This window comes from Chaetodon auriga, chromosome 5 (assembly GCF_051107435.1).
Source record: "Chaetodon auriga isolate fChaAug3 chromosome 5, fChaAug3.hap1, whole genome shotgun sequence".
Classification (NCBI taxonomy): Eukaryota; Metazoa; Chordata; class Actinopteri; order Chaetodontiformes; family Chaetodontidae; genus Chaetodon; species Chaetodon auriga.
The window spans coordinates 2,542,222-2,568,463 of NC_135078.1; the positions used below are offsets into that span (position 1 = coordinate 2,542,222).

Here is a 26,242-nt window from a genome sequence, read left to right on the forward strand (position 1 = left end):
TATTACCATGACCCAGGGCTCCTCTTTTTAGTGTATTTTGGGATTCACATCTAGCAGAGCATGGTGACCTTTACCCCAGAACTAAACACAGCTCATGAGAGCTTTGTTATCCAGAAATCAGAAGATTTGAGTCACTGGTCATCATCCCTTCAGCATGTGGTGGGTAAGGCAAGTCCTGCTACCCCATGGCATTTACTGGGTCACTGCGGATTGTCTTATAAGGCTCACAACAGACTTTTATCATGGAAATTTTATTTCATAGCACAGGCACACACACTCAGCTGGTTTCAAGCATTGTGTTACATTTCCTGGCATTATTCATGTATTAAGACCTTGCAATTGAAGTTATCACTTTATGCGATCAGCATACCTTTTATGAATAAACTTAATAAAATGCACCTGATTATTCAGGAACAGGCAAAGTAATGTGGTTGTGAAACATGAATGGTGTACAAGAAAAAAACAACACTGTAAAATGCTGCAAAAGTTACCTCATGAGTCTTATAGCATATATACCATTCCCATTCTGTGCCTCACACAGTACTGTCAGTCATCAAACATAAAAACATTCATGGTTTATGGTCTCCATTACTGAAGATGGCACAGCTAATGTACTATGCACCTTTTATATTAGCATGATTGATTACGGTTGTTTATTTCCACTGAGGTGAAAATGTTCAAATAATAATTCTGAAAAATGTAGTGGTTATCTAAATGTTGCTAACAATACAGCTGCATATGTTTATACAACAACACAGAAATTTAACAAGATGCATGGAAATCAGAAAAAGTTGTACGATATTGTCAAATGAATTCATGTAAATATATAAAAAAACATGAGCATAGAAACATGTGTACATTGTTTTGTTTTTGGAATTCATATTATATTCAACACATCCCTCAAAACAACATCAATGGTAAAGAGACAGGAAGCATCATGAGGCCGGAATAATAATCAAAGCAGTTTCATGATCAAAGTGCTTGGTGATAGGATGGAGTAGATGGGCAACAACAGCTGATAGTTTAGTTTTACAAACATTTCTTACTAGTCTGGAGGCAGAAATAATCTCATTGGTTGAGTTAAATGTTGGCTGTTGGATCAAATAATGCTACCTGTGTACAAATATTTGAAAGGCAAAAGATAAAAGAAGAGGTATCTAAGATTAGAAGGCCTGATTATGGTTATTACATCAAGCCATGCTATGCTATGGAAGCTAACACGTTAGCTAGTCTGGTCATCTTAACTTCAAACTTAAGTTCATACAAAGTCACAACAACAATTACTGAATACTGAAGGTAAATACAAATTTCTTAAGCTGCATTTCATGTAACTATATGCTGGCTTCAAGAAAACCCATGACTGGAAAAAAATACAACACAGTGTTCAGGTAGGGCATTGAAGTTGTGCTTGTATTAACTGATGCTGCATGCATTTACTGCATGCATCCACTCTTTTATCAAAGCTTCACCATCACTGGCTCATTCATCAGCTCCTTGGCTACCAGCTGGCTAGGAGTGTCCAATCACATTCATGCAGATGTACAGTGCAGCCACTATAATATGACCCTTCTCCCTAATAAGGCTCAACCACACCTGAAAGTGGCACAGTTCATCCGCACGTCCGCATGAAATTGGCGGTCTAGTAGTTTGGGGACATATGCCTCATTTTCACTTCTTGATACAGCTTAGCTTGACCCAATCTCGGAACCCATCGTCAATCGTCTGATAGACCATCTGATACACCATCTGATACACCATCGTCTGACCAATGTTTTTGGGCTTCTGCTGTAACCAGTGGGTGTTCGAATAATGGTTTTCTGGTCCAAGACTTCCTCTTCTGTGTGCAGGTCTTTGTTTACAATCTGATTAGCAACTTCAGAAGCAAAGATGACATTTCAGCTAATCTGTATAAATAGAAAGCCAAGTAAGCTAATAAGAAGCTAAACTATCATCAGACAATAGCTGATGGGTTAATTTCAGCCGATGCATTCCATCTCGTTTGGTCTTCATATGGACCCTTTATCTGTGTGCAACCAAAGCCTGCTCAAACGTGACTGGTCAATACTATTTAGACTACAAACAGACTACAAATGGAAACTTAAGATACCAAAATCTTGTCCCCTGCCTCCAGATTCTGCATTGTTATGCAGATATCTCTTTATAGAGATTGGTCTTGACTTGACTCATTTTTTGGTTTTCCATTGGCAAAAGTTGGGGGCAGTACCTGGTACCTGCTACTTTCTTTGGTTTCACCTTGGTCAAGGTTCCAAGCGAGCTGAGCCGATACTAAACGGTGGAGTAAAAATACTGCAGACCCCTGATGGGTCAGACAGACTCGTCATAAGAATCATCTCTTGCTTGCCATGGAGCAACCAGAGTTGTCTTATTGTCTGTGCTCTGATGTATTCCCCATCTCTCCTGTTTTTTTAGTCTTTTTTTTCCTGCTGCCTTCAGCCCACCCTGAAACAAAATGTGTCTCCTTGCTGTGAGGCAAAAACAGCCTAATACCGAGAACCCAAAATAACATCCCTTCCATATCCTCCATTGTTCCTAGGGTTTATGTCGCATTGAAGATGATGTCTGAACTGAACTCAACTGAAGGCAGTTTCATGTGGCATCACTATGACCTGAGCAGCTAAGAATCCCACCTACATTAAGACAGTACCATCTGCAGTGGAATATGAAATCAAGAAATGTACCTCATGCAAAAAGTAAATTGATCAAGTGGAGCCCAAGCTGTATCATGAAGTGTAAATGAGGCTATAGTAACTACTTGCAGGATTGTGTAGCTGGCAGTATCTGCTCACAATAGGTCTTGGTTGCTAACAGGACAATAAATTCACACAGTTTTTTCAAGAGATGTGCCATCAAGTCTTGTCTCACAACTGTCTAAAAATCATGCCTGTTTTGTGGAGCAGTATATATTTTGGCAGAAGAGGGTTAAATAAAAATGGATTGTGAAACACAGATAATAGTTTGCTATTGGTGCACAGCCCAAATTTTGGTGTCAAGGTATCTTGGTTTTTGTAACATTGGCTTAATTATGAATTAACATTCATGTATCAGAATATTTTAGGCGGATTAGTTATCGAAGCAGAGTCCTAGCTGCTGCTCTGATTCTTTAAGTGCTCCCTGACAAAGCAGAGCCATTTCCGCTGAAGCATTTGCCACACACAATCAATAACTTGACATACTCTAAGTGTCTCTGACTGAACTCTCTTCTCTTTCCACAGGATAGTATAGTCTCATTGACTCTTGATTATTTCACTCCTATTATTCACTCTTAGGCATTTCTAAGAATACAGTTTCAGTTTCAGTCCCCCCACCCCTCCCCCCGGCACCTTCCCCATCTATCTGTCTGCTAGTTAGCCAGCCTGCTGACATTTCATAAATGAACATATCTAATCTTTCCTAAGCTCTGCCCAGTGAGCTTTAACTCAACCTGTGAGGTTATTTCCACTGTCCATTATATTGAAATATCGTACAGTCACATCCCAATACACATCTGAGGCATGTATGTTTGGTACACTGTGAGGTCAGGTGTTTGAATAGCATGCATTGGTAGTGGAAGGCTGGTGTAGGTTCATCCTTTGTCTTGTTGAGTCAAATATGGCTGCCTCTAGGTTGTCAAATACTGAGCATCTTCTTTCTATTTAGGTGCCATACTGGCAGGCCTACTGTGAACTGTGCTCACTGTTCGACAAAGTTAACCTGGTATGTAAGCTGATGGCCATTGTCCCAGGCATACAAAACCTTCTCCTTGGGGTTGTAGTCAATCTGGGTGGTGAAGGAATACTCATTGGTGAAGGGCAGGCGTGGGATGGCTTCAGTGTTGGTGTGGGTGTCATAAGCATAGTTCACCTCACCTTCCTTTTGGTTGTACACATTGACGGCGTACAAAACACCACAGATGATGAAGCAGTTCCCGTATGAGTTCCGCTTGAGACCTGTCCTCCAGGTTGTTTCCTTTTTCAATGACAAGTCTCCAGGATCCAATTTACTGATGATGATCACCTCTTGCTGGTTGTAGTCATAGTCCATGGAAGGGTAAATAACCCACAGGCCGCTTTCATCCACTGCAAAGTCAATGTCTGAGTGGCCCCTCCATTTCCAGGGGGTGGTGTCCTCATAAACCACATCATGCAGCAGTGTCCAGGCTGCCACATATCGCATCCTGAGGTCATACTTGATAATGTTCTTGGTAAAGGCTCTGTTGTAGTAGAAGGCTCCGTTATAAACCACATGGCCTGTACCTATCCAGTTGTAAGGCAGTTTGAAAAGGTTGCTCCATCGACCTGCAATAAGTAAGAATATGACGTTAGCATTAGCTGTTTATTATGAAGCATGGATGAACACTCAATCAGCAGTCATTTCCTAATGAACATATTCAGCTGTACAAAACAGACCACCGTTTCAACTCTGATGCAACTGTCTCCATCAAGGCCCATAACTGCCCATGTGGAAGTGTCTACTATCACCAGCTGCTGCTCCACTGTGGCTCCAAAGAAAACTGTTTTAGGTCATTCTTCCTCTTCAAACCTAAACTAAAGGCACACTCCCTCCTTATGGATTTTCAGGCTCCAGCAACTACCAGGACTGTACTGAGCCCTAAGCACCATCTATGACTCTAATATCCTCTCACAAACATATATGGCAGATGTCACACTATGGCAATGCTATTCTACAGTCCCACGTTCTGCTGATTTTTGATTGTATCAAAAATTACTTCTTGACTGCTTTAACAGATCTGGAGACTTCACTCAAAATCTGGACATAAGAATGGACTTGAACTTGACTGATGTAATTAGCCTGACAGTCTAAATGAATTGCCTGCATTTATCCAGGTTCACTTCATTAGCCAGTTTCTCAGTGGGTATTGGTACTTTGTTTTGCCCTAATCTTTCAGTAATGAGTAATATATTTATCCCACCAATGTCATTTCCTGTAAGCATGAATGCTGCATTAGTGGTTGCTAGAAGCAGTTCACTAAACGTTTTACACGACAGTCAAAAAACGATGCTGATTTTAGAATTTCTGTAAGTTGACTTACAAAAACCTGTACAGCTGTATCAAGATAGCTTGGTAACCAGCTAGATTTGTAGAAAGATGACATCTCCAATTATATTCCACCATACAAAGCCCTGATTGGTCAACTGTATCTCAAACCGGTGGACTGAGCCATCCATGTGCACAATACAAGAATTATTTGAACCACTTAACAAAGTGTGGGGCAATTCACAGATCTGAAAGCAGGCTATGGTGTCAGGATTTATTTGAAACTTGATGATCTAATGACTTGATTTGAGATTTCAAAGCAAACACGCTGAAGGCTTGTGTTTTTACCTGATAACGACCCATAACATAAAAAAGTAAGTATGATAGCCACAGCTAAGCCTTGCATAGCTGCACATAATATCTGAATATTCAGTAATCAGGTCCATTGAAAGAGCTTACTATTTGCTTATTGTTCCTTGAGACTTGACTTGCATTTGCAACATAAAAAAGCCCTGCTTGACGGTCCTGAGGGCAACCGTGCTAACTATAGTTTGTAATAAAATATATGAATAACATTTAAAATGAATAATATGTTTGGTCAACAGCCACCCATGCAATAAGCAGGATAATATACAACAAGCTGGTCATTATTAAAAAATAAAGTAAACCCCCTCAGGATGCTCAAGACCCCTCTGCTGTGCTGTTGTGCTTATTTATACATTGTCCTTTACTTATTTTGAGTTGGATACATTCAGCAGTGTGTGTGCTTAGCTGATATTATGCCCTTCATAGAGCCAATGACAATGTTTTTTCAATGCCAGACTGTGTACACATTGGCTTCATGTGACAGTGACACAGTTTGTTTAGTACTTCACTCCTGAACAAACATGTTGTGTAGTGTAGGTGTCATTTTCTAATCACATCCTATGTGCTATCCTAACCTTCCAACCTCAGGAAGTCTGATTTAGATAATGATAATAAATGGAAAGCTCAGTGAAGGACAAAAACAACGTTCAGTAGAACACCCCCCACCATCCCCATCCCTAAGGCCAGCCCACACTCTTAATCCCTCTCCGCTGTGCCAGTTCAAAGGAAAGGCTGGAGCACATGTCAGGGAACAGCAGGCATCACTGCTACTCCAAATATCTAGTCATCTGCACACAGCTGTGAGCTCACTGCACTGTAGGATACCTCACATGTAAGTGCATTTAGAAAGCCCATTGTCCAAACACATCTAGATCAACAAGCGAAGTCTTATGAGGGGAGATCATCTTAACTCTCTTAGAGAATGTAATCCAATTCCTCAGTTGATTTGGATGTGAAAGGAGTTGATTTTCCCACCCACTGGAGCCATGAAACAACCAAGACTTGCATTCCACAGGTCTCATCAGTCTCACAGAGCTCACTGGACAATCAACATGAATCAACATCAAAAATGACATAGAAAACATATAGCTATACATTAAAACAGGGTGATACTGGAGTTAGGCCAATATGCTGGGAGAATAATGATGTTTTGACTTAAATTATGAAAAAGATGTAGATGTGAAAATATGTGTCAGCCTGTTAACGCTGAAATGAAACCTGTTACGAAGCTGCTAACCTACCCCAAACTGTAAATCGCAGTGTAAAAACTATTACATTTAAATGGTCAAAATGTTGGATACCAGCAACTTCAATCAAGAAATATTGGTATTGGTGTTTGAAAACTTATACTGCTTAATCTCTCATTAAGGCCTGTCAAACATTCATTTCTTAGTCTTAAATCCTGGTTTACAGTAAGCCTCAAATTAGGATAGACCAATATACTATCTTTGATTGGACAACAAATGGCTTAAAAGTCGTGTTCTCAGCAGGTTATGGGGCTTCATGGTGGATTGCACTCTATATTACTGTACTGTAATACAGTGTTTGAGTTTGTACAGTAGTATGACTACAAACAAATCTACACAATCATGATACAGACTGTATGGGTTGATGGATATCTGCTATTTAAGAGAGAAAAGTGTATTCTAAAGCAGTGGTTCTCAACTGGTCTGGTTTCGGGACTCACCATCACCCCTTAAAGACAAGCCGTGACCCAAAACTAGAAAAAAAGATGGCACTCCGCTCCATAGAAAATCCCCTTCAAAATAAAAGCAAATGAATTTTTTTCTTAACATTTTTTTTTTTTGCCAAGGCAAAGGCCACTGAAAACGGGTCCCACCAGTTGAGAATCACTGCTCTAGACCAGTGGTTCTCCACTGGTCTGGCTTTGTGACCCACCATCACCCCTTAATGACAAGTCCAGACACGAATAGACGACACTCCGCTGCATAAAAAAATCCCCTTAAAAATGAAAGCACAGGATTTTTTTCTTAACATTTTTTTTTGTCCAGGCAAATGCCCGCAACTCACTGAAAATGGGTCTGTGACCCAAAAGTGGGTCCACCAGTTGAGAAACACTGTTCTAAAGTATAGGGTGGAGGAATTTTGGTTGTTTAGCTATGGCTATCAATATGGCTATTAAAGCTATTAATAGCTATGGCTATGGCTATGGCTAATAGCTAATAGCTATGGCTATTAATAAATAATTAAGTATCCTAACCTAGAAATTATCTTAGCCTTTTAACCAAGGAAATTTATCTGTTTGTATTTAATTCTCAACATGCTCTGAAATACACCAAATAGGACAGGACACAAACACATCATATCATGTTCGATAAATTTGTTCAGTATTGTGTAGGTGTCATCAAAGGGTGAAGTTTACTACACTGATGTAAGAATCAAAATCTAAGCCTTAGATATCTACACCTCTTAAACTCTTCTATCAAACAGAAATACTGCTTAAGTCTGGGGTAATGGTAGGTAAACCGGGCATTGTAAAAAGACACAACTGAAGCACACCTTGCTTGAAGTTGTCCAGGTTGCGGAACTCCACCAAGTTGTTGCCATAGTAATAGTTAGTGACATAGATCTTGGAATCTTTCGCCAGGGGATCCTTCATCCAGGCTCCCTCGTTGCGCCCATAACTATGCTGCTTCTCTGGCTGCTCAATGGATGCGACAGTCCCTTCACAGTAGAGGATCTTCCCTGGAAGAAACAAGCAGGACATTCGACATGTATGCCTGCAAGAGCATGACTTGCAAGAAGATGGGCTTAGATTGATTTCCCACTCACGTTTCTCATCAGAATGAACCTATAAATTCTCCTACTGCTGAACTGCCTCTGTCACTACAGCTCTTGCATGTAACTGAATATTCAACTTTTTTACAGAGTCGTTTTAGCACGTACCTGCTCTGTGGAGACTGGGCCGGCTGTTGTTGTTGGAGTTGTCCAGCACCAACACAATGGTTGGAGCTGGTCTTTCAGAAGCTGGTGCACGTTGTGTGGTGATAGTAGTTGGCGTAGTAGTGCTGGTAGTTGTGGTACCAGTCGTCGTGGAGGTGGTGGTAGTAGTTGTCGTGGTGGGAGCTGCAGTGGTGGCAATGGGTTCAGCAACAGTGGCCTCAATTGTTTCCAGTACCATTTCAGCTCCTCCATCCTCTGACTGGTTTTCTGTGATGTGATGGACCATGTACGTTTTGGCAGAATGGTCTGGGAGGAATGGGAGGAAATGCTCAGTCAGGCTAAGACATGGAGAAGAATCTAAGATTCTCAAAGCTAGTTTTTATTCAAAATACAGCAGATGAGCAAACAAGGTGAAACAGGCCTGAGGCTGAGTGGGGACAGAGAGGAGTGTTACTGGACAAGCTGCTTATTGTTCTCATGTGTGATGATTACAATAGAGCAGCATGATCAAGTAGTGTGCAGGGTCATTGTCACTAAATTGTATTTCAACTGCTTTTTAAAGGGGGTTTTGACACATTTCATTCAGTGTGCAGTGCATACAGTATATGGCTCTGTGACAGTGGGAAATATAGTCTTCTGTGTTCCAGAAATTTACATCAAAGAAGACACATCAGCAATGCAGCACACACAGAACTCCCCCTTCTCTGAACTTCTTGCTCCTCTTTCCTTCCAAACTGTGTTCTGCTGTCTATTAGCCACAACTGATTTCTGGTATACTGAGGTAGCATTTTGCTTTAAACAAAAATGGGAGCAAGTTATTACAGCTGCAACCTAAAATGATTTCATCATATCTATGGCTCTCATTACAGTGTTAAGATCTCAGGATGTTTGAAACGAAGTGACTGTCCAAATGTCCAACAGGCAATAATAATTTGGCCAATAAAAACATGACAAAAAATAGAACTTTTTTCATAATTAAAAAGAGACTATACAAATTCAAAACCAAGGAATAAAAATGAATGATAATGTAAAACAGGCATGAATTAAGTAAATGAATGCAGAAAAAAGTTACAGACTTATAGATTAAATGCATCTACAATCCTACTGAAAATCAAAATTTGACACTCTTGTTTGACTTTTTTAGTAACTTCTACTAAAGGTACTGGCTAAAGACTGAGTGTGCCACATTATCTCCATATGTACAATTTTTTCATCTTACGTCTGATAGCTTTTTGCCCTGCCTCTAAGTGTGGCCACAGATGAACAGCTCTGCCTCTGGGCTGGATGTGATCAGACAACACATTTTATTCTCTAGTTTGTTTGAATTTTTGACTTAAGTGTTCTGTGATGATCCAAATGTTGTTGCAGAGCCTTTGGATAAAATTCAGTAAAACACTGAGTCTTAACATCTTTTGAACAATCTGCGTATATTTTTTTTTAATCAAAAATCCTATTGCTCAAACTTCAACAGTGCTGAGCACTGGTTTCCAAACCCAACCATGAAACAAAGCAATTGTATTCCTGGTAGAGTGTTACTAATGACTATGTGGAGAGTAAATGAGGGAGGACATCAGCTAAGTGACATCCATCTGTGTTCAGTAAAGCAGATGAGACGCACATTGCACTACTTTTGCTACTTTACTATTATACAGAGCAAAGAGCCCTTCTGTGTCTTAAAGGACCTTTTTTTTATATATATGATTTATTCTTATTTACAATGTTTCATGCTTGACATGACTGCTAACAATTCTCCAAACAATACGATAGTGTTTTAAGTTTTTGAAAATAAACAAAGGAACATTGTATTTGCTTTCACCCCTGGCCTTTACCATTGGTAATGCAACTTTTTCAGCCTTTGAAAAATCCTCATTAGCTACAAATGCCTTAACCTTAAACTAATACAGTTTATGTTGTAAACAGTCAATTGACTTGATAGTTTGTTGCAACCACATGGTTAATCATTCAAGTTTGCAGGCTGGTAAAATGACTGTAGGCAGGTAAAGCAGGTGCTTCCCTGTAAAATGTGTGTTACTTTAACTAAATCTGAAGAGAGGAATTTCAGGAAAAACCATGAAGGTGTATCAACCATCCCTTGATAAATAAAGGTTCCTGCATCCTGCTCTTTGCCAGAGATTATGGAAATGCAGCTGACTGGTTTCAGGAATTTGACATGGGTGGCTGGGCTTGTTGAAGTTCACATACATGGCAGAACACATGGTCTGACAGCATTATGTGCGTGTGCCCTGTGCAAACGCAGCATACCTATTCACTCATCTATACTTAAAGAGGATTGGAAGGAGTCAGGAAATGTTTTCTCTGCATTGGTGAGGATCTCCACACACTGTTGTGAGGACTGAAGCTGAGGCATGTCATGGACATGGCAGCACTCCTTTGACACAGCATTCCATCAGCTCCATGTATTTTGTCAATAAAAGATTTGGATTTCCTGCTTGCTGAACGTGCAAAAGCAATCAAATCCTGTGGGCACTAGAGCAGTATTGTATTGAGGGGATCTTGTGAGTCACACAACAATAGGTTCCGTTTTATTGCCTTGAGTGCATACTTTGCAACACAATTACAACCTGATCTCACATGTGTGTAAAACAGCATTCTCAGGAAAACTTTATATTGCCCTTAACTAGATACTAAATCCAGCTAATAAAGATTGGCTCTGTGAATGGTGGATTCTGATGCAGCACAGTGCCATGTGGGGTCAGATTAGATTGCTGGAGAAACTAATTTGGATCATTTTCAACACCCACAGTGGATCACGCACAGATGATCGCACACAGATGGGAGTGCAAGCTCAGCTAAAGTGTGAGCACAATGTTTGCTTTAGCTCAGAGAGGGTGGCTTTCCATGAACACACCACTACGCTGGGAGAGTATACAGTGCCCCAGCCAAGCTGAAAACTCTCACCTCTGTGCTCATCCTCGTCGGTCTTGGCAGCCTTGTAGTATGTGATGCCCCTCACCACTCCAGGCTGATTGCCAACCACCTTTGCTTTGGCTGTTGGGTCAGGCTTGACCGGCTTCCCAGGTTTAATGACCTCTTTCTTGGGCTTCACAGCCTTTTCTTTGGGTGGTTTGGGTGGGGCTTTGGCTCCAGGGGTCTTTTTGTTGGGTATTTTTACAGCCTCCTTGGTTTTTTCATCATTAGTGTCCTGTAAATATGGACATTCAGGTTATGTCAGGACACAAGGAAATATTGGCTTGTGGATTTTACATTGACTTATGAAAGAGTGTCTTTTGCTTGTGCTTAGGCACCAAAACTGATTGGTTTGTTTACAAAAAGATCATGTGCAAAAATAAGTTTAAATAGGTGAACATTGGTTTCATACTGGACATGAACAGCGGTCTTCTGGGTGAAAGTCCTGTGTTTGCTTGGTCAATCCATTCACCTCACCTTCCTCCATATGCGCTTTGATTTTCTTGCACTTAAACTAAGTCACTTGACTTCCTCCTTTGCTCCCGTCACAAATGCTAAGGCCGCTCGAGGTTGTGGCCTAGCAATAAACATAAATATGGGTCATAATAACCTACTTGAACAGATGAACTATATGGCCATTTTTCTTGTGAGGACAGGCTGGATATCCCTATTGATAATGTCTCACAGTGTGTTAACGTAAATCATATATTTTCATACAAATGATGGCTTATATGCGCACTACTATTAGAACTTCAACTTGTGTTAATAAGGTTACCAATATTACTACCACTGGTACAGTGCTGCTGAAAGTATTTCTACTGCCCCAAAAGCATCACTGTCCTGTCTGTACTAACAGAAAGGCTGTAGTCAAGGCAACCTGAGTAGAGCCAGAGACAGGACCAAACAACAAAACAGTGCTCATTCAATATTCTTCACAAATTCATCTTATTTGTCATAGTGACAGTCAGGTGTGATAAGTACAGTCCTTTGGATTTAGATAACTTTGAAACTGTGTTTGGAACAGGTAAGGAAACATCTTAAATTTGCCTAAATGGTTCATTATAATATCCATTATTTTAAGTCGTCTTTACAACAAAATATTCCACAACCCCAATTCCAAAAACTTGTGAAAAATGTATAAAACATATATAAAAGAGAATGTGGTATTCTGCTAATCCTTTTTGTTATATGTTGTCAAAAAAATGTTTTTATGTCATTATTTTGAATTTGATGAAGCAACATGATTCAAGCAAGTTGGGACAGGGGCAACAAAAGACTGGGAGAGATGTGGAATGCTCCAAAAACACCTGTTTGGAACATTCCTCAGGTAAACAGGTTCATTGGTAACAGGTGATAGTATTATGATTGGGTATGAAAGGGTGATGATTAGATAAAGGATGTTACTACATGTGTTTGGGAACACTTGGTAAAACCATTAACGGTTTGTTTAAAATGACTGTATTCTGTTGAGCTTGGGTTGTAGCAACATACTGCAAGCTACGGTAATTCTTGTTGAGTCAGCAGGAACAAGGTTTCAACACAAAATTGATGTTATCACATTTTAAGTTGACATAGCAAACATGTTAGCATTTGCCCATTTACACATCCAGCAGACCAGAGTTGTGTGACTGGTCACGATGACATGAATTCCACACTCTAGTCTAGTCTCCATCCTCTCCAGAGAAAAATATCTGGCTCTTTAGCAGCTAGATGCTCTTCTATGCTCACCAGCTAGAAGCTAACTCTGTGCAAGTAATGTTTGGTGTTGAGTTGGCAGTGCACAGTGGGTTTTACAGCTTTTCTCTGAAAGCAGTTTCAGTGGGACTGTTTTTCTATGTGTGCAAAGAAAAACACAGAAAAAGTTTCCACTCACCTGTGCTTTGCTCTCAGAGGAGTCTTTCTGTAGCAGCTGCAGGCTGAGGCTGGAGATCTCCTTCTTGATGCTCATCATAATGTTGGAGTAATTCTCATATCTCTTAAACTGGTTAGTGAGGCTCACCATGCTGTCTCGAACAAATTCATTCTCTCGTGTGAGGTTTGTCTTGATTGTCTGCAAGATGACAACATTATCATCACAGTTATCACTATCCGTTAAATGACATAAACTTCTATACATAAACCACCTTTGATGTCATACATGTTTCATACCAACCCTTTGATTACACTGATACAACAAAGTACATGAGTTTGGTTGTTTCCCTACCTCTTCCAGGGTGTTCATCTGAGACACCACCTTGTTGATATAGGAGTGGACTTTCATTAGATCCATGCTGTAAAGTGTTCCCTCGAGGAGGTCCACCATAGATTGGAGCTGGTCATTCATGCCATAAAAGAGGAAGAAGTAGTATTATTCACTATCTCCTGAACCCAAACCTGACAGCTTTATGTGCCTCTGTTCAACTGCAGTAATAGCTTAAGTGCCCTCCCAAACATTTGCTGTGATTAACACTATTGACATCCACATTCTGCTCAATGTGTAGCCCAGTGCTCTCAGTCTAGGGTTCATTCAGAGTCCATCTTAATTAATTTTGACCTTTCCTTTTCACTGTAAAAATTTCCTTCAGAGATTTATTGGGTTAATCTATAGTTTAAAGAGTAGTCAGATCAAACATCTGGAACTGCCTTTGGTTTCATATGGTGCATAGCGAGCTTCTCCTGCCTGTGAAAACTAAAAATGTGTTTTAGATATGTGCAGAGGTGTGCTCACAAAGAATGTTAAATGACATACAGCTATACTCAGGTCACAGAGAGTTGAAGAATGACCATTTTTGGACCTTTGTCTTTACTTTGCTTTTAGATCCATTTCACAAGCACTCTGAATGAATGAAACTAACGCACTGACTGCTGTGGGATTCATTTCATTTTCTTGTTCTCTTCCTCTGTTTGCTATTTTACAGCTTACTTTGTAATTCTATGTGTTTGCCTACGTTTTTGGTCCAGGCAAATGAGTTATGTTGTTAAATTTTGTATGAGTACTCATCATTGCCAGAGGATGATTTCAAATAATTTTGGTAAAGATAGTATGTGGTATGTGATACTATGAACACATAAACATTCTACATACAGTGGCTTTAAATGTCATTGTTCCTCACCTTAAGTAATTCAGGGGCCTGTTTCTTCAGCTTCTCCATCTTCCACTCATTCTCACAGGGGTTGAGGGAGGATGGTGGGGCTGTGCACGAGCACTTACAGTCAGATCCGGAGCTGACTGTCTCCACCGTGTAGAAATCTTCCACACGTACGCTGCCACTCCGCAGCCGCAGGCAGGCATCCTTGCTTAGAGGGCGCATGATGCATTTGCAGCGGCAATCTGAACCCTCTGATGTCATCCGAACAGGCTCAGTCTCTCCAAAGATCTGGAAGACAGAATGTCAATGGTCCCATTTTCAAATCCAAAGAAAAAAATGCCATTTTGAATCCTTTTTTGTTGTCACTCTAATCTTACTTTTACACTGTAAGTATCTCTTAAATGCATGAAGTGGAAACGTCTTTTTATTGTGGCACTATTGTAAATAAGCAGCTGAGCAATGATTTAACACATCAGACTTGGATATCAAATAATGGATTGCACAGTATATTATCCAAACCCAGTGCCAGGTGTGTTCCTTTTTGTACTTGTGAATCCTGAGTTCCTCCAGTCATCTATTCCATTAGTCTAAACCCTCTTGGACTTTCATGAATAATACATCCATTTTTATTGTAGGGAAACAAAAACAAGGGAAGGAAAGTCATCCTGAACAATAACCACATGTTTCCCCTCTTTTGAATGTTAGCTAGTGTGACTCAGAGGAAAGCCTCAGAGACAACATAACTCTAAAGACTTCTGCTGGCCTTTGGCTGTCATGTATGATGACAGAGCTTTGGCAGGCCATGGGCTGGCCATGGCTTACTTAATAAACAGGAACACTCTTCATATGTGGGACAAGGACAAGGTGGCATGCAATGGAGAGCTTTTATACAAGATTTCAACTGCACACATTTATTGCATAGTTGATGCGTGATATGACTGTGAATTTCTCCACTTTGTCTATTATCTTCCTTCCCTTATTTCACAGTGAATGTTGGACTGGCTCAAGAGACTAAAACCTGGTAGGTTAGATTTGTCAACTGGTTTTGTGTCTTTATAGCTGCCTTGTTAGCTGATCTGAATAAAGGTATGTTCAGACTGAAAGCAAAACATATTTTTGATTCCATATGAAGTCGAAGCAATGACACAGTTGTACTGGGGGATGCGCATAGAGGAGAAGATGTAGATGGAGGTGAAGACGTAAAAATGTTTCAACTCAAGCAAAAAATTCATGCACATCCAAAGTCGTCATGACTCCAGTTCATACTTTAAGAAGCAAGAGGAACAAGGAGAGAAAAGGGAACAGAACTGGACTTTCATTTGCTGAGTTTGAGAACAGTCAGAGTCTGAGCTGTCATACAAACAAATCACAGGTACACTTTGCAAACACATATGGTCTAGCTGTAGCTTGCTATATTGCTAACTAGCTGTTTGGGGCAAATAAACATGGACTGCAAAAAACATTTGGTTCCTATCCATCATTATACTGAATAACTATTGATAACAAGACCTGCACTGATGTTGAAATAAATGTGAATACTGTAGCACTAAAACGAGATCTGAGACCATGTCAGTCATTATCCATAGCTTGTGTCATTTCGTTATTTTTTTTTTGTCTGAACAACAGCAAGACCCAAGGACTGCCAAAAGGTCAGTCAATCATTTGGTATGCTGGTTGATCCATCTGCCCTCTCAAACTTTTTGGCCAATGACAAGGCATCTCAAAATACAATACAGTGGCTAGATTTCCATGAAGTTTGTTGTGGATGTTGGCACATTCCTGTGAACTTTACTGAGAATGTTCTATTAAAAAGGGATGAACCATTTCCATTTTCAGACATACCATGAACTTTCAATTGGACACCTTATGGACTAAGTTTTAACTTTACAAGCGACAGCGGCAGATTGCCACTAAACTTTGGTTACCGCATTGAGAGTTCTCAACCAATTTACCATTACACTCCTATAACAATGTCAAACCCACGATGGAGAGTTTAAAAAAAAAGGATGTAAATTGCTGCAGCAGAACCAGAACCTAATTCATTCAAAGCATTCTTCTTCCTTGTCAAAAACTAGCGACTACATTAGTCACAATGCACCGAAGTGACCACCAACATTTTGGTCAGAGATTCATACAAGGAGCAGCTTATGTAGGTTCGAGCCACTATCCTCAAGCAGAAATGAGGAATGGATGATAGGGGTCTGGTTAGCTTCTTTCTAACTCCACACCCCCAGACTTTTTTGCATTTTCAAACATGTAGTTCAGCCCCAACCGACTCAAGACAGGGCTCTACACTAACTTTTCCACTGGTAGCACTGGTGCGACCAACTTTCTCAGTTGGTCGCACCAGCACATGATTTTCCTATGAACTGGGCACATGCCTTGTCATTGGCATAGGTTGGGTTCACATTCAGCCCGTTTTTTTTTCATCAGTGTGATCTGGGATTTGAATTGTGTGAACGGGAGTTCCTCTTTCGCTATGTTATAGGCAGTGTTAAACCTAATGACCATTTCGTTCTCTTCTGTTGAGCGATTACTCTCATCCATCCGCTGAAAAAAAGTCGGGAGGGGTTCAGTGTTTCGGGTGATGCATTGGTCCCGACAGGTTTTGTGTTTTATGCTGGCGTTGTGTAACTTCACAGTTTCCAGCTTAAATTGTGTCGACCCCGTAATAAATTTTTTTTTGGAAAAAATCAGCAACAGACCCCTTCATTTTTGAGAATAGCGAAACGCTAGTCTTGGTGTCTTGAAGTTCTGTGCGCTGCGCGTTTACGCGACGGCTTATGTGCACGCGACGGCGCTGTCTCAACAGGAGAGAGTGCAGGTGGAGGCGGCTGACTAAACCAGTGAAAAAAGGGACGACTTTCAACCACAATGTCTAACACGGAGCCATAAAACTGATGCGCTCGCACGAACGCGACCAGATGAAATTCTTACTCGCAAACTCTGAAAAAAAGGTCGCATATGCGACCATTTTGGTCGCAGTCTCGAGCCCTGAAGGAGACATCACTTGAGGCAACTTATCAGGTTTCATACAGCTCCCTCTTTAGACACACATAATGTGCATTATATTATATATATTACATATTATGATATCATATTATACATTATATTACATGTATATTATATTTTTTTTTCACATATGCAATACCACTTCCAAACACCTGTAAACAGACTGATGTGTAACAGTTCCCTTTTAAAGTCTCAATGTCCACCCACCACAGACCCACCATGTTTTTAAGGTTTCACTTGTATCCTCTGTTGGGAATTGTTCCTTAATTGTTTTTACAGCAGACAGACAGATTTTCGTAGTACTAGTTTAGTTTCTCACTAGCTGTCACCTATGTGTTCAGTTCACAAGATGCACCTTCTTGCAAACTTGGTTCTATATTTGGAGTCATGGCTCTTGGATCATATGTTGGAGCAGGTTTAGACTGTCATCTCTCCCTCCCTTGTGAGATTTAGGGGCTGCTATAAACTGCAGGATGGGCACACATGTGGTATCACTTTTATCAGGAAGATAGTTCAAGAACACAGAGATTCTTCATTAATGAGCTGTCGCCCTGTCCTCATGTGACTGAAACTAGGAGGTAGTATTCTCAGAATACGAAGAACACATTTGTACAAACTCAGCTCAAAGATTTACTCAGCTACCAGCTTGGATAGAAATATAGTAAATTCAGCCTATAAATCAAGCTCCTTGCAGTTCAGTCTCTCCAAAAACCGTAACCATTCCATCTTTGTAAGTACATTTTCCAATAGATATAAAAGAGGTTTAAAGTAAATTTAAGTAGAAAGTCGTCTTGGTTGTGTGAGGACAGCATATGCCAAAATAAATAAATAAATAGTCCCTCGTTATGGTGTCTCAGTTGTGAATATTTGCTGCTTTTTGCTGACACTTCAACAGGGTACCTCGGACATAGGAAATGCGACAGACATTTGTCATTGTCTTCTGACATTTTACAGACTTATTAATTAAGGCAATAATCAGCAGATTAATCAACAATGAAGAGAATCATTACAATACCACTGAAACCATTCATTGGATTACTGTATCATTCATGGAGTAAGTCTTTACAACAGCACAGCAGTTCATGCTGATGTCTGCCAGTTGAGCTACATGTTGAACACTCTGCCTACAATAAAGGGACACTGCACTTCAGTCTTTGAAGCAGGTGTATAATTTCTTCTTCAGCTCTGAAGGAGCTTTGTTAAGTCTGTAACAATAACGCGATGATGTTGTCAGGGTTGTCCCGGGTTGGACGAAAAGATACCATTAGTAGTTTTTTGGGAAATAAATATAGGGTTGAGCGTTTTCTGAGCTAGACTCATACTGGGGACTGAAATCAGGATATCTCCGTCTTTGCTACATCAATTTTGACTTTACTTTTTTAAACGGGTCTCTTATGAGTCACCTAAATTTAAAAAATTTATACATGTCCAATAGTAAATTCCTGAAGTACCGTATTAAATATGACAAGCAAAATAAAAATAAATGATACACGATAGGAGACATTACTTACACATCCAGTAATTTACAGTGCACTACCAGGCCAGAAAAAGAGTGAGGGAGGCAGTTAGAATTCTGTCATTGTGATTTGGACATGTTGGCGTTATATTACTTAATGGCTTTCCATGGCAACAATTTTAACAATTTAGGAAAGCTTTCAGCATTGCAGGAGCAGGCTGAAGGTAAGGGGGGGAGTGGTGGAGATGAGGGCTCATTAGTGAAGGAATGCAGGCTGAGTGATGGGGGAAGATGTGTGTGTGTGTATGTGTGTTTGTGTGTGTGTGGGGGGGTTGCTTTTCCCTCCATTACTGCAGACATACTGGGAGGGGGTCTGATATGGGGCAGGACTCCTGTGTGCAGAGCCGGGCCAATCCTGACCCATGTCAAGCGAAAAGGCAGCAGGTTGACAAATCCTACAGCCACATGAAAACAGAGTGGATTAGCAGATTAAACTTCTTTAGCAGAGGCTATGCCTACGGGCCTGCTGGGCTGCATTGTTCAACCCCAGCCAAACACTGACTGCTGCATAGCAACATCAGCTTAACTTGGAATTAAATTGGAGAAGTCAAAGAAATTCCAGCCAGATTTACTTTGGTACTTAATGTTTAGTCTAGTCAAGAAGGACTAAACTATTACCTTGCAGAATTTACTGCGGGAGAAAGAATGGCAGCTGCTTATCATGAAAAATCTGCATCATTCTGCCAGTCAGAGCAGCTGCCTTCTCCTCCTGTCAAATCATATGTGCTGGTATGCCTAACTGACCATCCAGCATCTCATGCCAAGCTGACCTACCAGCATGAGAACAGGCAACACAATTAAGAGTGCTAATAATTAAAAGTACAGAGTATTTAACGCATGCTTTGAGCTTTGAGTCTTTGGCTTTGACCTCTCAAGTGCAGTCAAGTTTCAGGTCAAAAAGAACACGGCTCAAACATGAACTCATGTCTGCACAATGGGAAGAAAAGAGCCTGGACGCAGCAGAGAGCTCTATTAGATCAACCGCTGCAGCCTTTAACAGCTAACACACCCTGACAGTGATGAAGTGAAACCCCAATTGTGCTCAGGATTGCTAAAAACACAAGATGTGTTACACAATAGCTGCTGCATTTGTTCGCCTCAGAGTTACAGTCGATGTTTCAGTAGCACTGGTCTGTTGTATCTGCAGCCTTGTTCATATAAACAAGGATATCCTCTCCTTTTAGTGCTTTGCCAGCTGGCAATCACTGAGACAACTGTGTGGTGAAAAAAGCAGGCAGAGTTGATATCTTATGGCAAAGCTCAAATGTTCAGCTGCATGCTCCAACCTTCAAACATCAACATTAGTACTGCGGTTCCTGTTATGACCTGCAGCTAATTCAAGCCCCACTCTTTGCTTTTTGAACTACTTTCCCACAAATGCACTATGAATACCAGTTCTAATCAGTCTTAAGCCTATCAAGCTTGTGATTTTAAAGGATGGACTATTGCTATTGCAAATCCACATCATCTCATGTCAAGAGTACTCAAGACCAAAACTGGGGTCCACATTCCAGTCCAAAGAGTCTGCCTGATTTTTACTCTAATTAGCTGTGCTTATGATAAAGTCTTACTGTGCCACTGTAAAGATTAACTTGGTTCAAAGGCAGGACTCTATTAAAGCCTTCAGTCTGGAGGTGAAACATGAGGTCGGTGGCTCAGACTATAAACAACAACACTGGCGTTAGCACAGGGATGTTAATTAGCTGAACACAAACTGTATCAAGCACTCGCTGGTTTTAGGGGTACACATCTACATTCCTGCTGCTGTTTTACGTCCAGACACTCTAATTTTTGTGTCATGTTGTGCTGTGATGACTGAAAAAAAGACTTAGAGGACTTAATGAATTACTTATTACTGTGAAGTTTCCTTTGCTGCCACAGTAGCTTTCTAAAGAACTTTGAGAAACCATTAAACAGGCTTTTTACACACTTCCACATTTGATTTATTCTTAACAATGAAACAGTTTTGAGGGTGAAAACCCTCTGAAAACACACAGATACAAATCAGGCTGACAATGTGGCTCCCTAATTAAATCCACATGCTATAATAGCCCATTCATGAGCACAAAGAGACGCTTACTAATTATTAGTGTGTGTATGTTGACTGGAATGACAGATGTTGCCAATGGCTTGTCCCCAGATGACTGTCACAGCAGATGTTTCTGGGAGATGTCAAAAACTACTGCTTAGTGAGAGATACTGTCCTCAAGCTCCTCATCAAAACCTGTCACTGACCTCCTGCTGGTCAGTGTTACCTGCAAGAACAAGCTCCAACAGACAGCTGATTAATATAATAGTGCAGATGTTAATCACAACTTAAGATAATATGTAAATGTTTATTGTTTAGTATGGCAACTGCCAAAAAAAAAACAAACAAAAGAAACAGTCATTTGTCAAATCAGTCATTTGTTTTATATTACAATGTTCTATCGGACTTGTGTTTGAGTACGGACAGCAGAGCTGCACGCTGTCAATGTAAACGTGCTGAGAAATAACCACATGACGTGCTTTCACTGCAGCTACAGTACATTATCTGATCTACACCACAGACTGTGTGATCTACATCCACACCACAAGCAATATTTTAAACATTTTTGAGCCTGTTTGTAAGACCTCTACAGGACCTGTGTAGAGAAGTAGCTGGGCCAGAAACAATATTTTAAAATTTCTCTTCTCACTTTCTACAATATCTGTGTGTGGTTAAGGTTAAGGTCATGACAGATAAACTCTGGCAACTCAGATAGTTAAAGGGTATTTCAAAACTAGTATCTGTCTGTCAAATATAAACTGTAGTGGAAAAACTGTTAAGACCTTATACTTCAGTAATGTAGTAGTAGTAATACCACAGTGTAAAAATACTCAGGAACAGGAAAAATCTGATGACACCATTTCCAGTGTTGAGTTGTTGGTGGTAGCTTCAAATTTAATTTACAACAGTGTTATAAATCTTTTCTTCTACCTTGATGATGTGAATGTGAATAAGTGTGAATAAGTATATTTCCCAAATGTCAAACTATGCCCTTATGGTTTCAGGAAAGACGTTAAATGCAGGTCTATGATGGGATGCGAACTCCAGCCAGTCTAACCTCCACATCCTCACTCTGTGTGTTGCTGTATATCAGACACACTACTTCCTGCACTGACACTGAACACACAGCGCAGAAAGGACATGAATATAGTTTCTAGAAATACTAGGCTGGGACCTCCAGCATGACACCAGCCATAGCTGCTGTGTGACAAAACTGCAAAGTTTCTACAAAAGCTCCTGCCATCACCATATCATGCAATGCAAGGGCGAATAAGAAAGTCAGTGATACCAGAAAAATACAGTATGGCTCTGTTGTTTCTGTCAGCTCATTCTTGACAGAAATATGTCAAAGAGAGCTCCAAGTCTCTTATACTGCTTATACTGTTTATGATGACTGAAGAAAACTATTTTTGCATGAGTTTGTAGTTGTTCACCATATGTACACAACTGAATTTGAGGGTTTTGTGACATCTTTTTAAATGAATGACCTTAGGTGTGTCCTAATGTACTTGTTTGTTAGCAGGATACAGCGTGACACAGAGGACCAGGTCTGTGAAGATCAGAGAGATGGTTCCTGCCTTTCATGGGATGTTACACAGGCCACACACAAATGAGGACATATACTGCAGACAGAGATGGGCAAAATTTGAAATGAACTCTATCTGTGATCATAAATCTTGTTCTCAAGTATTAAGAGACCTGCATAGAGGGGGAAAACAGCAGAACTATGTGAATACATTAGAAGTCAGTGAAAAAGAAAGGCCACAGATGCTTTCAAATGAAGAATTTGGCAACATGTGGAGTGTAAACGAGTCTGTGACAAAAACAAGGCTGTGTGATAAGATTTTTGGTGACAGTCCATCCACTTCTCTTTTACTTCTAACTCAAACTGGCCATGAGCCCCTGAAATAGACTGATAAAAATGCAGCTTTTGATTTGGTATACAGCACGCTCTCTGTGATTTTGGCATCCATGCAGGTTAATGGAATGATGCAACTTTAAATGAGCTAATGTATTGCTCAAGGACCAAGAACCACCAAAATCACGTGTGAGGGAGCTCATAGTCATCCTCACAATCTATGGAGGATAACAGTTTAAAACATAATATCATGTGACCATTTTGAAAGAGCGCCAAGCAATGTCAGACCAGTGTAAAACCCTGGTCATAAACCTGGGGCAGACGGTGAATGTTGACCCCTTCACACTGACACCACTGACACCAAAAGCAGTTTTTTCCAGGTCATTGCCTCTGCATGAATGAGGTATTAGTCTCTCTCATTTCCAATAGCTTGCAGCTTTGTTTTAACCCCAAACAGAAAGACTTGACTCTCTGCACACTGATAATTTGATTCTCCATCAAAGCCCATGTGACATCCCAAATGAAACGATGTTGGCATAACATGGCATGGACACAATGTCATTTCATGAACATTGTGTCCATCCCCTGACACTACAAGGCACCTTACAGCACCTGTAAGTGAATACATAGTGTATCATTAAGCCTTGTCTCTGCTAGTGGGGGCTGTTTCACTGAGGTAGACAGAGCATAGTTTGCGTTCTGCTTCTAGCCCCCAGTTGACCTTAAACTGATTGTCCTCAGATTTGTTTACAACCAAAACATGAAGCAGGTGCATGTGATGGTTCCCATGCCACCCCCTGGTGCCCTCCATGCCCTCTCCTAAGCAGGCTTTGTCTCTCATTAATGTCAGTGCCACCAGTCTGGCTACAGAGAATATGACTGTCTCCAATAACCACACGACTGCAGCTGTGACACTGCTGCATGGATGCTGAGGAATGATGTTGTGTTTTGACACATGTTATGTTATATAGAGATGAGCTACAAAACTGTGCATTTGCTACAAACCCTCAGTTGCCTTAAAAAGTCCTTAAGTCATTTTAATGTGAAATCATTGTTTAATTAAAAAATGAATTCACAAAATAGTTTGCTCAGTTCTTTAAATTCTTTCTTTTTTTGGGGGGGGGGGGGGGGGGGGGTTTATACCTTCTGATTAATGGGTTGATGGTAGATACATGATGGACTCATCATCAGCACATTATACCCCTCGGCCACTAGCTCCTCCCCATCTTGTGCACAATTTCAGGGATAAATGAGAGTTTGAATGAAGAGATGATGCGGAAAAAGAAAATCTGCCAAAATCTTAACACTAATCAGAATTTACTTTACTTTTACTCCATAAAGTTCACCTTACAGCCATATTTTGTAAACTGCCAATAAAGACAATATGCCACTGCTGCTGTTTCTACTAAACCACTGTTTCCATTATTACTACAGCTACTACTATCTCTGCTTTTATTCTGTTGATATTATTACTGCAATGACTACTGTTACTACTAGTGGTAAAACTACCATAGTTACTATTGCTACCACTGCTAAGACAACTACAACTTATTTCACCACGACCACTATGACCACTAATTCTACATTCACTTTACTGCTTTAAAGAAGTAGTAATACCACTAATGCCACAACTATGTGTCTTCAAGGACAATTACTACTACTACCACTACAGACACTGTAACTACTTTCACCAGATTTATACTGTATGGCCAAGAGTATATAGACATTGAAACATTCCAGCCACAGGTGAAGGTTAAACATAGGTATTAATGTGATACCTCTATTCGTCTTGGGTCAGTCTGTCTACCAGGTGTTGTTAACTGGCTGCAGCAATTTGTATTTTTTTTTTCTTTTTTGGATGGGGGTGGGAGTGGGGGTGAGCCATTCTTAGATAGAACAGCTATTAAAGGCACAAAAATGGGGAAGAGAGAAAAAGACACGTGGCAAAGGGCTGCAGGTTGGAACTGAATCCATGCAGCTGCCAGGCCTCAGCCTCAGTACATGGCGCGCACCCTCTACCAGGTGAGCTACCAGGGCACCACAGCTGCATGGTTCTGCTCCCATTCAGGGGCACCAGAGAGGTCCAAATGTGATGTTAGATGAAAAGGTCTGGCTCTCAGTTGATGTTCCAGTTCATCCTAAAGGTGTTTGATGGGGTTAAGATTAAGGCTCTGTACAGGCAAGTAAAGTTCTTTCACACCAAACTGGGAAAACCATGTCTTTACGGAGCTGGCTTGTGCATGGGGGCATTTTCATGCTCAAGGAGGAAAGGGAGGGAAGGGAAACAGTCGCAAACTGTTGACACAAACCTGGAAATACACTATTGTCGAAAATATCATTGTAAGCTGTAGCATTAACATTTGCATTCACTGGAGCTAAGGGGCCTAGACAAAACCAGGCACAGGGGTGTCCATACACTCTCCCCACTACTAACACGACCACATGCTTTTTCTGCTACTATTGTAATTAATAAAACTGCAAACACTGCTGCGACTACTACTGCTACTCTGACTCCTACTACCACTCCCTCTCAGTTCTAATAGCATGGGGCATTGACCGCCACACACTTGGCTGTACATATGTGACACATCCCCTGGTGTTCATATATAATGTGTACTGTGCATGTGTTTTATCTTCTGGTGGGATGTGTGTGCATGTGTATGTGTGTGTGCATGTATGTGTGAGTATGTGTAGAGCTGGATTAGGCTGAGGGAGAGTGAGGGGTTACTGGAGTCCAGCAGCTGTGCAAACAAGGGCAGCCAGATATTACTGTTACCCCACTGAGTGCCATCTCTCCCACACTCTGCTGGCATCAGGCCTGCACACACTGGAGGTATCATTACATAAACCTATTGTTACTCATGTCACACAAAAGCCCTCATTGGGAGGATTACCTGCAATCATAAAAGATGACACATAACCTGAACCATCTGCTGTCTTAAGACAGGAAATTTAAAGGTCTGGCAAGGGGAAAATGTTGGGTATTGGTCAAGTCACTAATTTGTCTGAAGCAGAGGCACCATGAATATGGAGCAGGTAAGAGGTGAAGTACAGCAGAATAAGTGGAGGTTGGCATACTGCTATAACAGGATGTGCTGTAATTAAACATTGACCACGACTGGGTCTGAACAACACTTGTTTGCATACAGTAATGTAATACAAGGCAATGTGAATGGGGATCCTGAAAATAAAGTGAATCACGCCAGTCTAGTGTCTTTTCTTACCTTGGTCTGTGAAGACACATCCTTACACAAAACCAGCAGAAAGGCGAACAAATTCGTGTATCTCCACATTTTCTCCGGCGTCAAGTGTCTGGGCGTGAAGTTGAGAAATCCAAAGCGACAGTCACTGCATTCAGTCCAGAGGGTAAAGTGCTGCGCCTATTTTAATTCCATTTCCTCTTCACACAGGGAGGATCGTACAGTGCGTGTCCGTCTGTCTGTCTGCAAGGATGGATGTTAGCGTGCGTGCTGTTTTGTGCGCCCTGACTGCACCGCGCGCTCCGTCTCCAGCCCGGCGCACAGTGCGCATCAGCTGTCACCCGCTGCCCTCCACCTATGGGAGGG

At 40.8% G+C, this 26,242-nt stretch overlaps 1 protein-coding gene across 1 annotated transcript; it reads right to left on the reverse strand.

Moving 5' to 3' along the window:
• Nucleotides 1-232: 232 nt before the first annotated feature.
• LOC143320380 (olfactomedin-like protein 2A) lies at nucleotides 233-26,174 on the reverse strand. Its single transcript, XM_076729942.1, has 8 exons — nucleotides 25,901-26,174; nucleotides 14,286-14,549; nucleotides 13,397-13,504; nucleotides 13,067-13,243; nucleotides 11,185-11,428; nucleotides 8,269-8,571; nucleotides 7,882-8,067; nucleotides 233-4,295 (listed from the first exon to the last, which is right to left on the reverse strand). Exons 1-8 carry the CDS (start codon nucleotides 25,967-25,969, stop codon nucleotides 3,691-3,693), a joined length of 1,956 nt encoding a protein of 651 aa, XP_076586057.1. The 5' UTR covers nucleotides 25,970-26,174; the 3' UTR covers nucleotides 233-3,690.
• Between the last annotated feature and the right edge of the window lie 68 nt (nucleotides 26,175-26,242).